This window comes from Ambystoma mexicanum, chromosome 6q, assembly GCF_040938575.1.
Source record: "Ambystoma mexicanum isolate Mex_15411 chromosome 6q, UKY_AmexF1_1, whole genome shotgun sequence".
NCBI lineage: Eukaryota > Metazoa > Chordata > Amphibia > Caudata > Ambystomatidae > Ambystoma > Ambystoma mexicanum.
Window position 1 is genome coordinate 992,425,067 of NC_090937.1, and position 22,971 is coordinate 992,448,037.

The 22,971-nt window shown below is 44.7% G+C and overlaps 1 protein-coding gene across 19 annotated transcripts in view; it reads right to left on the minus strand.

Annotated features, from left to right (window-relative positions):
- The window catches only part of SORBS2 (sorbin and SH3 domain containing 2), a 923,152-nt gene that overhangs the window by 150,512 nt on the left and 749,669 nt on the right, over window positions 1-22,971 (minus strand). For 10 of the 19 annotated variants that reach the window (XM_069631524.1, XM_069631523.1, XM_069631521.1 and 7 more), the window contains 2 exons: window positions 6,231-6,418; window positions 2,242-3,825 (listed from right to left, as the gene is read on the minus strand). In XM_069631524.1, coding sequence (XP_069487625.1) covers window positions 2,242-3,825; window positions 6,231-6,418 — 1,772 coding nt within the window. The remainder of the gene's footprint in view (window positions 1-2,241; window positions 3,826-6,230; window positions 6,419-22,971) is intronic. The other 9 variants (XM_069631529.1, XM_069631528.1, XM_069631527.1 and 6 more) reach the window with 1 other exon arrangement.

Genomic DNA, 22,971 nt, shown 5'->3' on the forward strand with positions numbered 1-22,971 from the left:
GCCAAGGAAGGGGCTAAGGGATCGCCCTTTTCTGTTTCCATGGCACCTAGTTGAAAGACGCAGTAGCATGGCTGCGAGCAAAGGATCTGCGGAAGCGCAGCTACGTGATTAACTTACATTTGGGGGTGGAGAGGAGGGTTCTAGGAAGGGAGTGGGGAGAGGCCAAGCAAGAGGCAAGGGAATGGATAGATCTCTCAACATGCAGGCGTTCATTTATGGATAATGCCTGCATTCCAAGTAACCTGATTGAACTGCACACCCACCCCGGGGTGTACTACCAGATAGGAATGTGCAGACGCCACAATTATGCCATTCGAGAACCCCAGTTACATTGCCCTTTGGGAAGCGGTTCTTGGACTACAGACCTGCTTGTATGCACACAGTCGGTTCCTCTGCTCTCTTTGGAAGCATACATTTTCAGCACACAGTTTTAACTCAGTTCTTAACCAAAACTTGGGAAAAAATATTCAGTTACTACAAAAGAAACGCAGCACAATGCCTGGGAAAGGTTGAATGAACCTAGCCCGATCGAGCGGGCCCATGCTAACCATCAGACTAGGCATGCAACAGTATGACGTACTGGTGGGAGGTGTAACAACGTCCACGTTAAGGTGCATGCATGGGGGCAGGGCGAGATGTGAACATGCAATGCGGCATTCATGAGCTTGAACCTGTGCTTGCTAGTCAGACGTGTTTTCCCGTCGTTTGTCATTCGGTGACGGAGCAGGTACTTAGCATGAGCTATGGCACATACCTCCAGAGTACGATAGACCGAGAAGTGAGCGGCATCCTCTGTTTAAACCATGTATACGCGCACACACACACACACACACCACACACTGCATGCCCCTGCTACTTGATGGGCAGGCAACATGGAGTGTCTCTCTTCTGGCTCAATGGGCCACCTCTACAAGACAGCCCAATCCTCCCATGGACTCTGAGAGGTCTCCATGATTGGCGTTCAGTGGATCAGAATGTGCATCATGAAAGATACCATGTCTGACACAGCCAGAGGGCGAGCCTCTCATTTAGCAAGGCCTTGCTGATTATCATAGTCAAGGAACCCATGGCGGCTGCGCAGCTTTCCTGGGCAAGCACCACTTGCTGAATTCCCAATCCCCTCATTCAGCCTTTAATAGATTGCACTCTTCGTTACATCTCCAAATAGCCAAAGGAACTATTTTCCAGTTCATTCTCACTTATTTACCTGCACTTTGTTAAGTACAATTCGTATATTATGATTGATTTTTAATTTTTGATTCAAAGAGCACATTTTGCTCCGGAAGCACATGTTCCCATGATTAAATGTGGTTACTCTTGTCACCCTACTGTTGTGCCCAGTAGGTATCCATGAAGGTGGTCACCAAATCCAACCCAAAAAGGCTTGCAGGGCTTACCCGCACTCAGGGTCGGACTGGGACAAGAAATAGGCACGGTCACCCAAAATAAAGTGGTCCATCCCTCGCCTCAAAAAAGTGGCCCACCCCTCGACTCACGACCCTTGACCTCTGATGACATCACCGGAAGTGATGCCATTTACCCCTACTCCAGGTAAATGAGAAACAATATCCTTTCTGGGAAGATGAAATCAGATTATCTGGTTTTGTGCCGGAGTCCCCTTCCCAACATTGCCCCTGTCTCGACCTCTGCCCACATGCATCCAGACCTGATCATCGCCCCATACATTCCCCTTAAGCGCTAAAAAGGGTATCCTTAAGGGAACAGGGCACGAGATTTAGGAAGCACACACTAGGCAGCATATTCAAAATCCAAATAAAGATTACCCTTTTCCTGCTTTTTCACTCTTACTAATTCTGACCAGTCTATGGGTACTAAGTTATTTTTTTAATTTAATCAAAGAAAATCGTTATTTTATTTTTATGTTAAAAAAATGAGTGATACAGTTTTGTAATAAACTATAACATTCAATAAAAAATAAATAAAAATAAAAATGTGTGATGGGGAAGTCACAGAGGCATACGCCATCCATAGTAATTGATCGTTTTGCAAATGCTCTGGTGTTTAAGGCGTTGTTAAAAGAAGAACGAGATAGTGCTATATTCCAACAAAAGAAATCATTTTCCAACCCACATCCAACGCAAGAACAACACAGACAGCGCTTTCTGGTGATATGTGGCAACATGCTCGAGATGAATGGAAGGGAGACAGGGTGGAAGATGAGCAGACATGAGGCTGAACAACACGACCACCAAAAGTAACGAAAAGAAGAGACTCCTCCACCTTGGAAACACAACTCGTTATCATTGTCTTGGGAGTTGTTGTTGGTCATGTCCATGTCTTCATAAGAGGCACTAAGAGGTAGTAAGCTGCCACAATCATCCTCGTACAATGGGAAGCGGACAGCGCCATCTTGAGGCAGTTCGTAGAAAGGCTGGTTCATGGAGCTCTTCCTGAGAGCTTTGAGGGAGGAGTTCCTTTCAGGGATGTCGGGGAGGAGCTCAGTGATAAGTCTGTGCAAGATACTGTTGTCGGGCAAACTCCCCCTCCTCTTTTCAGCTTTAATTTGGTCACAAATGTCTTTCAGAGCGGAGTCCAGAGCTTCAAACACAGATGATTTGCTCTTGGGTTTTTCTGTTGATTTTTTGGCGGCGGTGCTTTTTTTCCTACGGAAAGGCACTGGGCTGACTAGAAATGCAAGTTTGGATAGACCTGTCTCTGCGTCCTGCTTTCTTGGCGGTTCACTCTTATCCTGGTTAGCCCTTTCATGCTTTAGCATGGTGGTGAAACGCGTGTAGGATGCCGGGCACCTCCCCTTGCAGGAGCTGATGAGGTGCCGGTGATGGTGGTGGTGATGATGATGGTGGTGGTGATGGTGGCCTGAGCCATAAAAGCTTTCGGAAGAGGTGAATGAATAATGATCAAAATCACTTTCACTGCAAAACGAAGAGCCCTCAATCTGGATGAAGTCACTGAGGTCAGAGACCACGGCGTCCTGGTCACTGTCCGAGTAGTCAATGTGCGTCCTTGGTGGCGGGTCACTGGTCACTTCAATGTGTATGGGCACCAAAGTTTTAGTCTCGCCATTTTGTTTCACCTGAGAAGCATGTCTACCTTGGTCTTCATCCTCCAGCAAAGATTCAATAGAAAAACGACGGTTCGAAAAGAACCCATTTGTAGAAATTGGTAGGGCGACTGCTGATAACATCACATCTCCAAGGTTGGGCATAGATTTAGATTTTTGAATAAGCTTTTCAAATTCATGTATCCTGGTGGGCACCATGTCCCTGGGCACCTCATCAGAGACCTCCCGCCAGTCTGACAGCAGGCCTGTTTGCTGTTCCTGCTCGTACTGTTGGATCCGGGATTTCACGGAACAGATCACCTCGGTGCTCATCAGGTCCTTGCGGTTAATGCGATGCATCTTCTTATACAGCTTTAAAAACCCTGGGGTGTCATGAGCTGACCGGTGACGAATTCTCAGCCGGGTGGGGGCGTGGCTAGGGGGCGGGTAAGGGGAGTCCAAGGACATTGAACGGCTATCTTTGGAACTCTCGTCACACAGGAGGGACACCATGCTCTCAGACTTCATCTGGGCATCAGGGAAGCTACTGTGCTCTTCCGATAACAGGTCATCGCAGCTCCGGGACTTGAGCTTGGGTGAAGCAGTGTCTTCTGTGCTGCTCCACACTTCTGCGTTCTGCCGGTTCATTTGCCAGCCATTTTTAAAGCTGATCGACCGAAGCTCGTCGCTTGGCACAGCCAAGTGCTGGCTGGAGCTGCTGCCGTAATCGGACTCGTTTGAGGTGTTGTGGTTGTGCATTGAGTAACTAAAAAGGGGTGGATACATTCCTCTAATTTCCCCACCTTTATAATCCATAGAGCAGCATGATGGAAAAGAAAGAGTGTCAGAACAGAGATAAAACATGGTGGTCAACATTAGAATAGGCACAGAAGAGAGAAATTGCGTAGTCAACCTTTTAGGCAAATCACATTCGAGACATTTTATGCAAATATAACTTGATAAAAATGGAGCAAATCGATTCACCTTTTTTGTTTACATTTTCAAAAAAATGAACGTGTCACCAGAGCAAGGCCCCACTTTCTAAAATGTTAATAATGAGAGTCAACGCTTTGCAAATGCCTTTCATTTTCGTTTGAGTTTAAAAGTTATGTGATCGACTTATCTTTGCAACCTAGAGCAGCATTATTAATAGAAACATCTATTACACACAATAGGACTTTACAAATAGGTTCCAAAACTTCCTGAATAATATTACACTTAACTCCTGTGAAAGATACACTTTGCCACACTAAGCCTTGCTCGAAGGCATTCCACATTAAAGTGAGGTACAGGGGAGTCCGTTTCTTCTAAACATACCAAGCGAGCTCCAAATTTTAACTGGACACAACCACCTGACAATCTAACGTGTTCTACAAGGATCTGCGTGAAATTACCGAATACAAAAGTCCGACCTCCAAAAGTCTGATTATAAAAAAAAAGTGTTCTCCATTTTTCCGTAAATATATATGTGGGGGGTGACCCCCCACAACCCCCCCACCTTACCCCTATACATTTTTAGTCACTTTACCCCCCCCCACATACATATATGTGGAAAACTGGGGCTCGGACTTTTGGGGGGTCGAACATTTGGTATTAGGTAATTTCGTACAATACCGTTCTACAAACGTGTCTGCTCTACTAACACCTTGAGTGTTGCGGATATTTTTTGGTCTATGACCATAGGAAAAAGCGGCAGTACCAAAGAGAATTCCTCTCGACCTATTCAATTGTTTTCTTGCTCTACTAACATACATTTAAATATGTTTAAGCTTAGGCTTGTCCTTCTGATAACAATTTTTGATTTAAATGTTAAATGTAAAAATAGCCATACGTGTTATAGGTATGTAACTTTGTAATGTATATAGAGCTACAGATCGATAACTAAAGAGGTGGCAATTGGAGAGCCTCCAAGACAGGACTCGTTAGCGATATCTTGAGGACGTCAAGATGGGAAATAGACCATACCCAAGAGCCGTAGTTACAGTTTACAGAATTTTGGGTCGTTGGGAAGAGTTGGATGAAGTATCACCCTTCTCCGGTGATGCCACTTGGGTACCATGGCTACCTTTCACATGCATGGACATTCAGTCTCAAGATTTGCTTGATGGAAGGTTAATCTCAGGGACAACCAACACCCCTCAATATATGATTGGTTATTTATAACGCGCTTAATACCCAGAGGTTTCTAAGCACAGACCTGGGGATCGAACCTGTGTTGCTCCGTGTCGTCTTGCTTCCAAAGCAAGCACATTGCCCCTGAGCTATCCTCCCAAGCCAACATGAGATATTGCCCATTGTCTGTCCTTTTTCAATATACTATGGTGAATCGCACCAGGGTATGGACAACAACCGTTCAATGTGGCATTTGTTTCTAAATGTTTCACCTTAACCAGCATTGCCTAGAAGATGATGGCTCATATTTATATACAGTTCCATCTCCTGGCGAAGTCTTTGAAATCAGTGAATACAGCAGGCTGTGGATAAGACAACCCCTGATCGTGAATTGTTTACTCTTGTGGCCCCATCACCCGTGGGCGACTGATTTTAGCGAATCCTAGACTCTCAAGTCATTGTGTCTCTGAACGAGTCTCTCGGCCAAACACCCACAACTGCGCAGTCGAACCTTGCACCCTGAAGCGTTGGACCTAAGATGTTGGTTTTGTGTCTCCATTGAAGGCAGCCCAGAAGACGCTATTCCAATAGCATGCACAATCAGTATCGTTTACACACAACGATCAGCATGCATTATGTTAAAAATGTATACACAAATGCAGTTTTCTAATTTGTGGCCTCATGACAGTATGGGCAGGGGAGCCATTTAAATAGTTACAAAAAAAGCTGCATGTTAATTCGTTGATCCTAGCGGGTGCTGTAAAAGCAGGTTGTTAAGATGCGATCATCATATGTCCATCCCTTCAGAAGGATGAAGATAAGCTATGACTTCCACATGCAAAGCATTTAACAAAGGTGCAAAGGTCAGGGAAATAGAATCCTTCTTGATTTGGGTGTAATGGGCAGTGCACCAAAGTTCCTATACATCTTGAGGATAAATCACTCAGGTTAGAGGAGAGAAAACACTTAATATTATTTTTTGGGAAAACCACAATGTCTTAAAAACTGTACACAAAATAATTCACTATGGCCTGTTCAATAAAAAAAAAGAACTCATCCAAAAGTCAGGAGTCTTGCTGCTGGGTGCTTTTCTTACCTTTGGATCGCGATGGCGATGAGGGCGATGAGTTAATGTAGGGCGTCCTCAGTGGGGCGTGCGATGCCTGGGTGTCGGCGTGGCCCAGGCTGGCACGGGTTGCATTCTGGTCATTGTGCTCCCTCTGAGGAGGCACCGCCGGCTCTGACTTCCTTCTTTTCCTGAAGTCACTTGCAGAGCTCGCGGCACTGTTGAGGGATCAATATCATATATACCACAATATCAAACCATGTGATTTTCTTCAAGCGTGTATGTCTAAAAATATGTGTCATTTGAAATAATAATGAACTGCACACATAACAAACCCACAATAAAAATGTCGACTTAATTGACAAGGCAAGCTTTATGAATTTCATGTAGTGGTTCAGAACACCACCTGTGGCGGTATATGCCAAAATGACCGAGGTCAAAAAGACCAATTTGTTCACATAGGTATATGTGTGGGGGGGGTAAAGGTAATAGAAAATGTACAGGCGTAAGGTGGGGGTTTGTGGGGTCTCCCCCTCACATATATATATATACACACACACGAACAAATGGGAATCTTCCGTGGAGCATTGCCCGCTTGCTCAGATTTCCGTGTTGCTTTTTATTTGATGCGCTGCATGGACTCTTTCTTTATCGGCCTCCACTGACATCCTTCTACATTCCAAAGCATTGCCCAATAACTGAGACAACCAACAAACAAACCTCCACAAAATTTGGCCCAATCTCCTGAATGAGGTGGACCGCACTGACTGTTGAGTGGCATAGGTTCTGCACCGCGTGAGACCAAGCTGTGTTTTTTTAATTCTACCTGGCATGGTGGGGTGGGAGTGGGTGGGCAAAGAGAGATTTGACCATTGAGTTTTTCAATAGCCTGGGGATGAATTCTAGAATTTGTGTTGGTACAGTGCAATTTTTGCTCCAGAAACTAAATCTATTGATTCAATACATTTTTGCACAGCATCCTGACATTCTGACCATTATGACACCTTACTCTTGGGAGCAGTAAATACACTGGCACCAGAGAATCTTAAAAGTCTGATTATTTATTCTACTGCCAACGCCTGGTTCTCCCCAGCACATATTGCTTTTAGAGCATACAAAAGAACGTGTTATAGACATTGGACTTCGTCTTCGTCTGGGGAAAGCAGAGAGGCCTGTAATAGTGCTGCACATCAATCCAAACATGGTGTTATCCTATCTAAAAAGGATCACTTTGAAGCTAAAATACCTAAGGCACAATCTGATGCTGCTGCACTTTCCAAAATCTTGAAAGATTTAGAAGCACCTAAAGTGCGGCCCATAACTACAATGATTAAGGATCGAGCATGGTTCTCAAACGGCCAAAATGCCTTGATAAGAACGTTCACAAATTGCGCTAGGATGGAGCAATGTCCATGTCCTAATCTAGCATCTTTCTCATCTATTTTGGGTCATCCTCTGTTCACATTTGTGCTTGTATCTGAGATGGATGTGTCTGAAATCATTGCAGTCTTTAAGCCTACATCGTGTATGGGTGATCTCTGTCCTGCTGTAGTGGTCAGGTGAATGCTGCGCTGCGCTGATTCTGCTGACTACTAATTCATTAAAGGATAGTTCCGGGACTTTTTTTTTATTGTTCCTATGGTTCGGCCATGTGTTTTTAAGCATAAATCGGTAGATCGTAGAAAACTTTCCTATGGACCTTACCCGACTTTTCGTCCATTAACGCACTCGAAAACATCCACCATTTTATGATAATCCTATCATTTCCCGCCATCGCCCTGGCTCACCTGCTTTTGCGGCACTAAATCAAATCCCCCATCCCTGAGCCTGACATCAGCAGACGCGTACCGCCCATTTCCCGTTTCGTGTCAACAATCGCTGCGCCTCAGCTAATGAAGTGTCGCCATGGAAATGGCAGGACGCCTCTTTCCTCAATAAGTATAAACAGACCGTTTCACAACACACAGCAGCAGATTTTCGAATCCATTCCTCTCTCTGTGTTACTTTGAGTATTCTGTGACTCGTTTCTGTGCTCTGGTCAGCTACCTTCGTTGATTGTAGCCCGTGTGAACAGATACCAGTACCACCGCTATAAATTATTTTACTTTCTTTACCACATAATGGCTACAATAATGCCGTATATGTACGAGCCCGAGTACACCGAGGAAGAACTACTGGAAAGGCAAGCACGCGAAAACGATGGGGATTTGGACGGCAGTTGGGAGGACCAGTCAACGGATGAAGAGCCTGGACCATGTCGCATGGACGGCGTCTCCACCTGGTGCACGTGCAATCGGTGCGAGCTAATGCCAACTGAGGAGGAGAACTGCTGCTGCCGAGAAAACTCGGGATGCCTGGCCTACATTTCGGAAGGCGAGCCAAGTCCGCAATGCATCACCGAGCTGCCAGAGTTCAGGGAAGCCTGCCTCTCACGGACCGTGTTGAGGATGATGATGGTGCTTATGCACGAACTTCGCGGCACTGTTCGTCCGCGTAATCCGAGTAACGAGTAAGTATACTCTGGTTGTGATGTCAGTGATGCCACTACTATGTCATGGTCGTCTCCCACATATAAAATTACATCTACATATCATTCGAATGCATGTAAATTGGTTCCATATTGTGCATTTTCTAGATACAATTTTTTTCAAAGCAGAATGACATTTTTTACCTGAATCGACAGTGATAAGAAAGTTTTGTCATTTTAATACAGTTTGCACCTTTCATTTTCACAGGTGGTACAGGCTGGTGGCCTATCGTTGCTTCACTTGGTGGCTTCACGGGAGGCTCGGACACCGCGTTCGGAGAGTAATACCTGCCTGTGCGGTACTTGCCATTAGACAACATTTCCCCAGCGACAGTGGACAATACCGCGGATTTTCCCTGGATGTGCTGCAACCGCAAATTTACAATGTGTAATGTTTATTATTTATGTTCAATTGAAATTAAGATCCAAAATAAAACCCAATATATATTTTAACAATGGTTGTTTTGATTTGTTCAAGCGTTGGCAATAAAAGGAAGGCCGTTGTATTTTATTGATACAAAACATGGTTATAGGTAAATATGGTTGATCATAATAAATCATCCTTTTGGGCACCGGGTACAGAGATGACCACCTCTGGCCCGTGCCGCCTTGCCACCACAGGCCAGCCTGCTGCTGACTAACTGCCTAGGCATCCAGGGTCTCCAGGGTGAACTGCACCCATATATTCTCCTGGGAGGGTGAGGTATTTATAAACTCACCCCCTTGCCTTCCATGTACTAGATCCTGCAACCAGCCTCTTACATGCAGTTAGATGGCCTCTCCTTGGTGAGGCCCTGCGGCAAACGAGTCTTGTCTGCACGACCACCGCCCCAATCCACCCCCCGCCCTATCAAAGGCAGTTCGCACAGGGGTACTTGTGCTGGCAACTGGAGCAGTCAGGGAGCGATAAAGGCCAAGAGGTGCCAAAGACCATGTACACTTCAACGTGGTCTATAGAGCATGGGTTGTTGTTCCCATGTCTACCTCCAGACCCCGTGTCTCCTGCCAAGCATCCCCCCTCTCGCTGGACGGCCCCCTGCAATCCACATAAGTGTGTCTCCATTCACGAGTCTTCCTGTGTCTTGTCTGCACGACCACCGCCCCAATCCACCCCCCGCCCTATCAAAGGCAGTTCGCACCGGGGTACTTGTGCTGGCAACTGGAGCAGTCAGGGAGCGATAAAGGCCAAGAGGTGCCAAAGACCATGTACACTTCAAAGTGGTCTATAGAGCATGGGTTGTTGTTCCCATGTCTACCTCCAGACCCCGTGTCTCCTGCCAAGCATCCCCCCTCACGCTGGACGACCCTCTGAAATCCACATAATGCCACGACATATACACGTCATTCATTCACAAACACACCCCTGTTTCGAATTCTTTATAACCCACTTCATATTTCTAATGAGCACTTCTTTGCGCTTTGCTAGTCAACCCGTGAAGGTGCTGGTTATCTGCTCTTCGTCTCTGTGAACTTCCGTGACCACTTCGAGGAAACTCGTCAGTTTGCAACCTGTGAACTGCTCCCTGTTCTACGACAAGAAACTACTCTGATCCCTGCATCCAACTGTTTGTTCGTCAAGGTAAGGCCATGTACCATAATCATTTTGCGTCCAATTTCTTTTCGTTCACGACAGTACATGCAAGGAACTAGTCACATGTTCTGAGTTTACATTGGTATTCATAGAGAATTGTTGATCTTTACTTTTCAGAACTTTCCACAATGCCTGCCTGTTCCATTGGCGGTTGCCCTTCGAAGACCCATAATAAATCTGAAGGTACTATAATGCATGTTTTCCCTAAGACAATAGATCAGATAAGAGAATGGGTCCGATATTGCGGATATCCACCTTCTGAGCTTGAAAGTAGAGTCCTAGAGGTCTTTGCGGACAAGAGGGGTGATCGATACCGCATCTGCAGCAGGCACTTTACCTCTGACATGTACTCCACATCATTGCTAATAAAGAAGAACACACCGCGAGCGAGGCGAAAATTGCTCTCAACCGCTATTCCCACTCTATTCGTCCACATCCCTCCACTGGTGAGTCAAGTTTACGTATTTATCTCTTGGCCTTGCGGTAGTGTGTAGCATTAGCTAACAATAATTTCCCATTTATGTATCCACTCAATATGAAGGCGGAAGATTCTCCATCCGTGTCGTTATTGCAGTCATCAGCCACTTCAAGCGCCTATCGGGTAATCTTACTTGGCTATTCTGCCACTGACTTGTTTTAGGCATGTAAATCAATAGTTTTAATTTATCGTGTAATTATGTTACCTAATGGTACACCCTTGTACTCGTCCTCTAGTCTTTGTTTTCAGTTATAATTATTGTTATCCAAAATAATGCAAGTACTGTCTTTCAGGGAGATGCTGAGGAGTCCAACGTATTGACGACTACCGTTGATGTCACTCAGATGCTCGAGGTACGTTTCAGGACAGTTCCGTCGCCCTCCTATGTGTCTTCTTTTTTCAATTTTGTGTTCATTACTAATGAAAGTCCTATGTTTCAGGGAGTCGATGGAGCATTAGTCCAAGAAGAAGGGGGAGCATGCAGTTACGGGTCGGCGCAACAGCTTGCAGAAGTGTGCACCGCAGTTACATCGTCCCTTGATGTTCTTATGCATTTCGAGGTATGGATACTGACAGTTCGATCAAGCGAAATCATATGACGTGATTACATCCGCTATACTTCCTTCTTTATTAACGCAAGTACTATGTTTCAGGGAGATGACGGAGCTTCTTCTACAAGAACATCACCCCTAGTAGTTGATGCAGATCTCTGGGTGGTGACACTTCCAACGATCAAGCAAATCAAATCATATTTACATATCCATTATTTATTTTAGACAACTGATCATTTGTGCAGGTCTATTTAGATGAGCCGTTCACGCCTGCACAAAGTTTCTGTTCTTTTTATCAAAATAGAAAACCATACTAATGCAATTACTGTGTTTCAGGGAGTCACTGAAGCATCATCTTCAATAATATCATCAATGGAAGTCTATGAGGAGCCCGAGGTATGGATCTTGACAGTTCCATCTAACTAGATCAACAATGCGTGAATAATTGTCGTTTGAATGTTCTACACAAAGCGTTCATTCGTGTTTTGCTATTGAGATGTACGTGGGTATTGGTCCCCAAGTACATTTTGTGTTTTCGATATTATTATACATACTAATGAAAGTTCTATGTTTCAGGGAGTCGATGGAGCGTTAGTGCGTGATGGATGTGCTTATCATGAAAAAGTAGTCGTTGCAGCGCAAGAGGAAGTGGAGACATGCACACACGAGTCGGAGCAACAGCGTCCTGATGTTGAAGTTCGAGGCAAGAAAGTTTCAAAGAAAAGAAAGCAAAAGAAGGTTAGTGTCCTGGTCACTATATTATGTTGTTTTTCACTGTTAATAGTTCAATACTGTAAGTTGTGTTTAAACTGAACATCCCTTTTCCAATCTGTCCTCTAGTTGCGAGTGGGTGTACGAACTAGATCTACACAGACAGTGAAGCGAACAAGAGATGTTGCTTGTCAAACCTTTTGGCAGGGACTTGAGACTGGAGATGCATCGTGCCAATGGGAAGAATATGAAGTGATTGACAACGGAGCTATACCACCACCAGCCATTGATAGTGAATGTCCTCCTGGTAGTTCGGATGCAGTTGGAGATAAATTCACAGAATCCACACCCGCAAAAACTAAGACCGCGAGAAAGTTGAAGAAATTGTCCTATTCACCCATTGCCGGAGAAGGAACAGATGTTGCAATGGAAGAGAATGAAGTGGACTACAATGAAACACCTTCAATATCACTGAACATAGCGGAAGACGATATCAGAGATTCTACCTTTCATGTGAGTGACATGTCCTCAACGTTACAGGCCGAACCAGCTGGGATGCAGAGAGACAGTATAAGGAAAGAGGCCAAATTCATTGTATTCGATAGTTGTTTGATTGATATTATTATTCGGTTGAAATGTGGGCATTCGGTAGGTGGGGAAGTATGTGGGGAGCCATTGATTAATGTGACTCGTGCAATTCGAGGCACTAACCTTAAAATACATGCCACCTGTACAAAATATCATCCTTTCTCATGGTCTGCACAACCCATGCTGGGACAACTGCCAGCAGGCAATCTACTTTGTGCAGCGGCTGCACTTTTTAGTGGTTCAAGTTTTAAAAAATTAGAGTCTTTCTTTCAGTTTGTGGGAATCCGTTTCATTGCGAAAACTCAGTTCTACAAATACCAAACCGATTATCTATTTCCAGCCATTAGCGAAGCTTGGAGAATGGAAAAAATGTCTATTGATAGTACATTCGCGGGCAAACGGTTCAGGCTAGCCGGTGATGGACAGTGCGACAGCCCAGGATTTTCAGCCAAGTACTGCACCTACCACTTTCAGGACATGGAAAGTAAGAAAATTGTGAGTTCGGTGGTTGTGCAGGTGTCACAAAGTACATCCTCAGTGGCCATGGAGAAAGTTGGCTTTGTAGCATCATTGCAAGAACTACAATCGCGGGGAATGGTGATCGACCTGATAGCCACGGACAGACACATTTCAATTGCCAAGACAATGAGAGAAGAGTACAAAAATATAAATCACCAATTTGACGTTTGGCATCTTGCAAAAACAATCAATAAAAAATTGTCGGCTGCAGGTAAAAAAAAAGATATGCAAGGTATTTCACAGTGGTCCAAGTCAATCAGCAACCATCTTTGGTGGAGCTCAAAAACATGTGGAGGGTCGTTGGAAATTCTACTGGAAAAATGGCGGTCAGTAATGCTACACTGTACAAACGTGCACAGCTGGAACACGAACCAACATTTCCACAATTGTGAACATGGCCATTTGTCCACAGAGGAGGCACGGAAGAAGAAGTGGTTGATTCCTTCATCACCCACTCACAAAGCCATTGAAAAGATTGTATTTGATAAAACTATAACAAAAGCTTTGAGGGGACTCACGGAATTCTGCCACACAGGAGATTTGGAGGTGTTCCACAATATGTGCCTAAAGTACAGGCCAAAACGATTGCATTTTGGCATGGAGGGCATGATAAATCGGACTCTTTTAGCGGTCTTGGCACATAATGTCGGCCGTCAACAAAGTAGGACGACCGGAACTTTAGGGACGCTTCGCTACAATAAGGCCTTCACTAAAAGAAGTAAACAATGGGTGATCAAACCAGTGTTTGAGGATATGCAATATAAGTTTATTGAGAGACTTATTGTTGACGTCCTAGATAGGCACATAAATGGAGTTGTGAACGAACCTGTGCAGGTGACAACTGCATTGCCACCCAACATTGCCTCTGTTCCATGTCCACCTAAAGAAGAGCTCATTGAGAAATACACATCACGGTTTAAATGATTGTAATTTGATTGTCTGTTCTCTCAAGTCTCCTCATGTCGCAGGCCCATTGAATATGTTTATCTATCCAACCTTGTTCATTTGCGCATTAAATTAAACCAAACAGTAATATAAATGATTTTTCCAAAAATATAGAATGTCTCCGTATTTATGGTTCTGTGGGGCAGCAAAGCACGCAGACAAAATGCAAAGATGGAGTGTAAATTTCAAGTCCTGTAAGACGGCCTTACACTGAATGTAGCTAACTAGGAATGTGTGTTCGTTCAAAGTGAAGGTCAGCTGCTTTGATTTTTTCTCGGGTGCCAGAATGGCCCACGACTCAGTATAAGGTTCTATTGTTATTTGACCTTGACAGGCCGGGACCACGTAAGAAACGATAATGAATATAATTTCAGAAACGAAAGCCATTTCATGTTCGTTCATTAGAAGAAATAAAACGTCGGCATAGAAGGAGTGGTATTTCGGGGCTGCCCTACGCACAGACACAATGGAAAATGCAAATATAATGTAAGTAACTCTTTAGATGAGTTTATACCGCAATTTAATTACTATACAGTAGCTTTAAAGACGGGTTAAGTTGTACTTGTTCATTCTATGTGGCATATTGTTTTGTACCGCGCACTATCTTGGGGAGAACCGTCTCCTTTTACGGAAGCACCTCCAAACCTTCCTCTTTGCTTTTGCTTTCTCTCTCCCTCTCCCCTGCTACAACTTGTCCACTGTCTGCGACCTCGGTCCTGGGCCCTTCCACTCTCCACCTGCACTCCCTATCAACCCCTGCACTGGGGGACTGTCTCAGTATCCTACAGCCCCCCCTTGACGTATAAAACCCAGTTGCACTGTCCTAGCTATGAAATAATTTCCAGACCTAATATATAAAATGAATAATTTTAATAAAGATCTGATGGTGAGACTAATTTCCTTTTTTTATGTTTTTCAAATAGATACATCGTCCATTATTGTCTGTGTCACGAGTACCAGACACCGGCGGATGGCTTCTATAGTCGCCAGTTGCTTCTCCGCGTGAACAACGTTAGCACCCTGACCATTTTGTGGGACGATCGCCAAGTACAAGTATGCCCTTACGCGGTACTAACGGCTAGATGCAACATACAGACCATTGTGGTGCCCTAGTGCCTCGTTGTTGGAATAGCCATGCGATTATCAGTGCGAGCGAAGAGCTTATTTTATCGTAAACCAACACCCTGTCTACTGCACACGAACATCGCTTGCCTCAAGACGAAATATTTTGGATCGAGAGCAAATAAAAATTCATTGATCTAAGACCCTGTTTACAGCAAAGGAACATCGTGTGCCTCGAAACGAACTTTTCGGAACGTGAGCAAAAAAAAATGCAAATCGCTGAATATTCTCAAAACATTTGATGTCAAATAAATGTACTTTACCAAATTTACAATCTTGCGGTTTAATTTAAAAGTACAGTTTCATATTCCCAATTGTGGCGCGCTGTGTTGTTTGAGCTCATCTGTGTTGATTTCCGGGTTCTGTGTGGAGTCGCGTAGAAGACGCCTGGGCGCGTTTGCCTACGCAGCTCAGTCACGTCACGGATAGAGGCGGGGAATATGAATGTTTTGATCAAGTCTGTTTCAGGGGCGGGGGATTTGATTTAGTGCCGCAAAAGCAGGTGAGCCAGGGCGATGCGGCAAGTGAGAGGATTATCATAAAATGGCGGATGTTTTCGAGTGCGTTAATGGACGAAAAGTCGGGTAAGGTCCATAGGAAAGTTTTCTACGATCTACCGATTTATGCTTAAAAACACATGGCCGAACCATAGGAACAATAAAAAAAAAGTCCCGGAACTATCCTTTAACGCCTCGTGTGTTACAGCAACTGTTCCATCTGCTATAAAAGAGGCCTGGATTACACCGCTTTTGAAAAAGCACAATCTCGATCGAGTTGTGGCTGCAAATTATAGGTCAATTACAAATATACACTTTCTGTTGAAAACCTTGGATCGGGTAGCGTTTATTCAGGTGGAGCAGTATCCTCAGAGGGTGGGCCTCCTTAGCCAAATGCAATCAGGTTTTAGCCAGGCACATGGTACGGAGACACCACTTCTGGACCTCAAGTCCAGCGTGCTTAAGATGATGGACTCTCGAAATGCTGCCCTACTAAATCTGCTTGACCTGACCGCGACTTTCGACCACAGAATCACAAGCTATAGTCAGACAGACTCATAAGCTCCAGTACCTTCTCTCCCGGCGAGGCTGCTTGGGTCAATTCCTTTCTGACCTGTTGTATTGCCAGGGTTTTCTCTGCAGACTGTTTTGCCAGTCCTGCAACGCTGGAGTGTGGGATGCCCCAGGGATCCTGCCCCAGGGATTCTGCTTATCTCCAGTGTTATATAATCTTTTTACAAAACCTCTGCTTGATTTGCTGGATGAGAAGTGTATTTTCTACACAAACTATGCCGATGACACCCAGATTGTGGTTCAATTGTCGGGTGATCATGGAAAAGACACTGGCGGTCATTACGACCCTGGCGCTAAGTGTTTAACGGCGCCGTAAAAGGCTGAGGCACCGTTAAACACTTAGCGCCTTACTACGAGGTCCCTTTGCGGGACCCGACCTTAACGGCTTGTCTAGACCAGCTGTTAAAGTAGGGACCCGCAAAAGGACCTTGGTGCTAAGTACGGTACCACAATTTGCGGTACCGTACTGAGCACCTTCCCCATTCCCATAGAGCCCTATGGGGCGAAAATGGGAATGGGGAAGGGCCATGGTGGCATGGGGAATTACCGCCCCACCAACCTTGGAATGGGGTGGTAATTCCCCATTCCGCCATGGCGGACTCCGGCATCGACCATGGTGCAAATAGCTAATGAGGGCCACTGATAGTCCTAATGAGGGCCACTGTGTTTATTAATGACATTTATGCTGATATTCAAAGCTGGTTGGTTCACAACTACCTTGCATTTAACAATGATAAAACAGAGTTGTTGATTATTGGAAGATCCATTTATTTAAAGAACTTGGTAGAGGAGTATCAGAGCTTTGGAGTTGCAGGCATTCATGTTAAGGTTGCAATCAAGGTCAAAACCCTTGGAATCTATTTAATCTCCAAACTTTCCATGAGGCCATATGTCAATAGCATAGTGTCCAGCTGTTCCTATTATCTTAAGCTGCTATGACAAATGCATCCCTTTTGTCTAAATCCAGCTGCTCCATCATTGCCAGAGCCATCATCGGCTCTAAGATTGATGACTGTGGCAGTCTCTTGGTGGGAACTAGTTCAGACAATCTTGAAAAGCTTTAGACAGCCCAGAATTGGGCTGTATGTCTCATCTACAATCTTTCATGAAAGTAACATGTTTCAAGTGCACGCCGGGAACTTCAATGGCTCCCTGTGGAGTTAAGGGAATAGCCCACGAGGTAATGCCCCAAAATAACGAAAGGAAAATGCTGAATCAGCGTTATCTGCGGATTCGGCACAGTAGAAAAAGTTGAATCCCAAAATTCCAAAATAGGTAAGTTTAGTTCGGCATTATGGGCTTTAGGGGTTGCGGGGGTGTCCCCTGCATACTTTAAATGCGAAGCGGGTGACAAATTAACAAAATCCCAAAAGCTTGACTTACAAAATGTGAACAAGTCGTAATTTTGAAACTTGAGCTTTTAGGACTCGGTTTTGTAACATAGCTCCAGCCCCAGACTATCTCAAGGAGAGAATGGACTGGCTGCCTGTCCATAGAGCATTGCGATTGAACAATACTTCCCAATAATACAAGCCAGATATCGCCTAGAGCAAGCTGGTAAACTTGCCTTTAACCACAAGGCGCCAATGCTGTTGAATTCACTCCCACCTGATCTGAGACAAATGAAAGTAATCTTGACTTTTAAACATGCTCTGAAAACTCACCTTCTTAAGTGATCAATTATTTTGTTTCCCTACGTCTTAAATCGTACTGTTTTCTGACTTGATGCATTTGATACTCTGGTGTTTTATGTGTGTCCTGTTTGGTTTGTTTTGGTGGTCTGGTGCTGTTTTGATGTTAAATGTTATGCACCCTGGTGTCTATGGGTTTGTTGGTGCTTTATAAATGAATAATATCCATTTTTTTGCAAATGACACTATCAGCGAGCTGGCCAACCACCCGCTCATGGTGGGTCAACCAGCACTGACTGTGAAGCACTCAACAACTAAGTTCATGGTGTCAAGGGTAGTACCAATTCTCACCGCTATTTAGCTCTTTTCAGGATCTATGCCTAGTTATCCAGCATGCCAGAACTAGAGTTTCAAGGCATAAGACTCTGTGGCAAAAGCAGCCGAGTCTTGTGGCATAAAACCAGGCCCATGCTACGGCAGCATTTCCAATCCCAGTTGTGTCATGCTCAGATCAAGGCATCAAGCTTTAGAGCTAATAATAATAATTCCCGCTTCCTTCTAGAATCCGTACAACTATCCTGTACCTGTACAGTGCAGTGACTCCACAAGCGCCATAAGCACTAGAACAAATCATAGTAATTACAGCTAATACAATTAGGAACTTGATTTTGGTGCTGCTGAACAGATGGGTCAGAGGTCTTCTCTCCTTCGGGTGCCCCTTTTTCATGGTTCCACACACATTATCCACCACGGTGTCCAATGTCATGTGACTCATGAACTAAGCACCTACGGCAGTGACGCTTCCATAGAAATTCCAGAGGGTGTCCTTTTTGCAGAAAACAACTAGGAAACTTACTGTAGCAACCAACTTAAACTGCATGATGTTTACCAGAGAAACTGTCCTGGCTGTTTGCCGTTTCCCCCGCTTTTCTGAGATCAGGGGAGTTGCTAGGTCTGGAAAAGACCCGGGGCTAAGCTGATGTCACAACTGTTGGGACTGGGGGCTAGCTAGTCTTTCGGCTGTAGCTCCTGAAATTCTATCTGGGGCTACAACCAAAAGATCAGGGGCTATAGCCCCTTTAGCCCCCCCCCCAGAAACGCCCCTGCCTGAGACTAACATGGGCGTACATTCTAAACTTGCAGATGAACCCATGGTGAAAAAGTGCTGATATGCGGATTAAATCAGAAACTAAGATTAGGTTTTTGAAAGTTAATCCCAGACGTCACAAGTAGTAGCTTCCCAAGTGAAAGTACAAAGAGGCCAGTATATAGTTGCACCGAATTCCAACATATGTTTGGGGGGCTATTAATATATAAGATCCAACCATGCAGAGACAATATTTTAGGTGGGGTCTTGTGAGTGAAGGTCCAAAAGTGTCCCAAGAGACCAAGAATTTAGGATTAATGGCCATGTAGTTCGATTGCATGATCCCCTTTAAGTGTGGGTAAAACTGGTGGTTTGACTGGCAAGCACGGTCTGGGGGGCGTCTGGTGGTACAGCTGTGCTCTGACTAGGGGCCAGCGGTTTGTCTGAACCTGAGAGCCCTGCATGCAGAGGCATCTCTCAGCACCTTTGGGCCACACTTAAAGTTGATTTATTTAGAAATGCCATCCAACATAGGATAACATTGGGGTAGATGGTCTCAAACATACAGATGAGAAAGACTGTGCTTTCCCTCCAATCTATGCATGTGTTTCTCATAAGGTTACAGAGGGAGCTATAGGGAAAAAAGATGAATTCGTTCATTCACTAATTTTATGATTGAGGTTGAGAGGGATAGGGAGAGCCATTGAAATTATGAATTATTATTGATTTAGGTTTCAATTTTATATGGTGCAAAACTAGCTCCATGAGAAGCAACGGAGTAACACAAAACCCATCAAATACATGAGATGTCACACAATCATATCTAAAACAATTAATATTTAAAAGAGATACAATCTTAGCAGTCAAATTCTAACATCATGCAAAAATTGGAAAATTATGTGCAGTCATTTTCCGAGAGAGGTACAGCCATAACTATTGCCATTTTAAGGGAAGGAGACACACACACCTTCAATTATTGACTGAATAGAAGTGTCTTCAAATTACTTATTATACTTTAATAATGAAGGACGTAAGGGTAAAAGAGCCAGAAAATAAAAATGTCGTAGCAATGGGGAGTAGTGAGAAAAGGTTTGTTGACGAGATTGTTTTCTATTAGTTTGTAAAAGTTCTAATCTTAAGGCCTCACTACTATGTGTAATTCAAATGGTGCCTGAAATTCTCAATTTTTCGGCTCTGTAGGGGGTAGTTCGGTCTCAGCTCAGTGCTTTGTAAATTACACATCCTGTTTTGAAGACAGTAGATGCTTTCCAAGGTAACCAATGCAGGGCAAGCAATACAGTGGATACAGAGTAACATTTTCCTTTGCTAGCAAATAACTTGGCAGCCACAAGTAAAACAGTTTTTAATGGCAAACATGTGATTTGTGGAATGTCCATCAATAGGACTTTCCCACCCATCACGTGGGCAAGAACTAAAGTCTGAACCAATGGAAGAAAGGGCAGTTCTTTTTTCAACAGATGTGAAAAAAACCTGCTGGGGTCCTCTTCTCAACATGAGATTTAAAGTTGAGGGACAGACACAAAAGGTAAATCCATTGATTGTGAACGGGTCACGTGACGTGTGACGTCTGTGCTAAGCCATCGCACGCAGTTTGTAATAAAGGGGGGTGGTTCCGCACTGCAGCAGTGCACGCCGGTTGCCCGACAAAGCAGGACCTGCATCTGTCTATTCCTTTCGGGGACGAATGGGGCGATGCCTGCATGCCGGAATCCCCAGGCAAAGCACAATCTAACAGTGGCTTTGCAGCCTCGGAGAGCATAGGCTGCAAAGAGTTAAGTTTCATGGTCTTCAGCAAGTCCTGGCTTACCTTCTTATTCTTACTTGAAGATGCAAAAATGAACTCAGTCTTCAAAGGATTTAGATGGAAGGTGATTGAGGCCATCCTAGCCTCGATGCAGGCAAGAGTGTCCACCAAGTGGTGGACACCGGTAAATATCCACAACTTCGGATATAGTTTCATGTCGTCAAAAGCATACGGGTGCATTGTGGCCCCCCACTCTGCCAGCATACCCCTAGTGGCTCCATGTACATATTTACATATTCAACACCAATGGATACAGGAACGGCCCCTAAGGCCCATCAGAGATTAGAGATAACCGGGCGGAGGGACTGTGATGAGTCCACATGGAAAAATGAACTGCGTCAAGATAGAAATATGTTTTTTTAAAATATATTTATTAGGTTTTAAACAACATGAACAACAACAACAAAAAAGGCATTGTCAATGAATCTTAAATGATTGCTCTTGTAACTTCCCACCCTTTCCTCCATCCCCCCCCAAGACCACAATTTGTCCTTCAGTTCCGCCTATACCAGACAACCATCATGTGCTGCCCGCTTCATCAGACGTAGCTTCTTTCTCTCTAGGGCTAAATAACGGCACCGTGAGTGCCACCCATTGGTGTAAGTCTTCACTGGTGTCTAATTTCTGTTCTCGCAATGCATTCTCCCACGCCCCAGTTTCCGCCGTCACCCATTTATGAAGGTCCTCCCACCACAGTACTACACTTGGGCTTCTAGCGCTTTTCCAACCCAAAGCAATGCGTCTCTTGGCCAGGATATACATTAAGTCTTTGAGTTTATTTAGGGGTTTGTTCTTCTTTCTTTTTTTATATCTGCCCAGGATGCATGCTACAAGTGTTTGCACTTCCAGGTCAATGTCTGCTTCGGCCGCCTTTGCAGCAATCCGTGTCCAAAAGGATTGTATTATTCCCCAGAACATATGCGTCATTCCTGCATGGGGTTCGCTGCATTTAGGACATTTGTTAACTCTCGCCCCTTTGAATTTGGAGATCACCTCTGGTGTAAGGTACGCTCTGTTGATGATGTAGAATTGTATTAGCTGCAGTTGGGCGTTCCCAGAGACCTTTTTGTGGTAGTGGGTTATGTATTCCCATTCCTTTTCTTCGAATTCCAAACCCAATTCGTGTTCCCATTTCGCTCTACATTTAAGTTCTTGTTTATGTTATGTTGTTCAGTAATGTTTCGTAAAGCCTTGAGGTTTCATGTCCTCCCTCGGCTGCATTCAGCATATTCTCAATGGTCTTGTGCCCAGTTTCTAGGTTCTCTACCTCCGGCCACCGGTCCATGAACCTTTGTACCGCTGCTCCATGGAGCAGGAACTGTCCTGTTGGCAGCCCTGAGGTTACCTGCAGCTCAGCGAATGTTAGGATCCCACGGTCGTTCACCAAGTCCCCTAGTGTAGCTACTCCGCAGGGCTCCCACCTGTTCCTTACTTCTTTCTGTCCCCAGGGCCTACGCGCCATGATAGCTGCTATAGGGATCTGTGGGGAGTATGGGTCTTCCAACTACGCTGTTTTGCAGGCTCGTTTCTAGATCTGTATCCCCAGTTTCACCAGGTAAGGGCTGTTCTGCCTCACATTTGCTGGGACCCAGAATAGATCCCTGAGTAGCGTCTGGGTGACGGCCAGTTGCAGGAGTCGGGTATCAATTGTGATCTCGCCTGCCATCCATTGTACTATGTGTTTCAATTGGCCTGCCAAGTAATATACTTCAAAATTGGGGATTTTCAGACCTCCTTTGTCGTAGGGTCTTTGTAGCACTTCCAGCACGACTCTGTGCCTACCTCCCTGCCAAAGGAATCGTCTGCAAAGCTTGTTTAAATCTGTGAAGAAGTGTGGGGGGATGTTTAATGGGACATTGGTAAAGTAATGTAGAAGTCTGGGGAGCGCCACCATTTTTAGAAGTCCAGCACTTCCTGCCACTGAGAGCGGCAATTTTCCCCAAAAGGCCATTGATTTGTCTAAGCTTTCCCTGGCTCTTACTGTGTTTAAAGTGTGCTCAACTTTGGGGTCTCGGTGGATAGTGATTCCCAAGTATTTGAAGGATGTGGTTTTCCACTGGAAAGCCTTAGAAGGAAGATTATCGCCGTCGTCCCTGCTCATGGCAGCCAGGGGGAAGAGGCAAGAT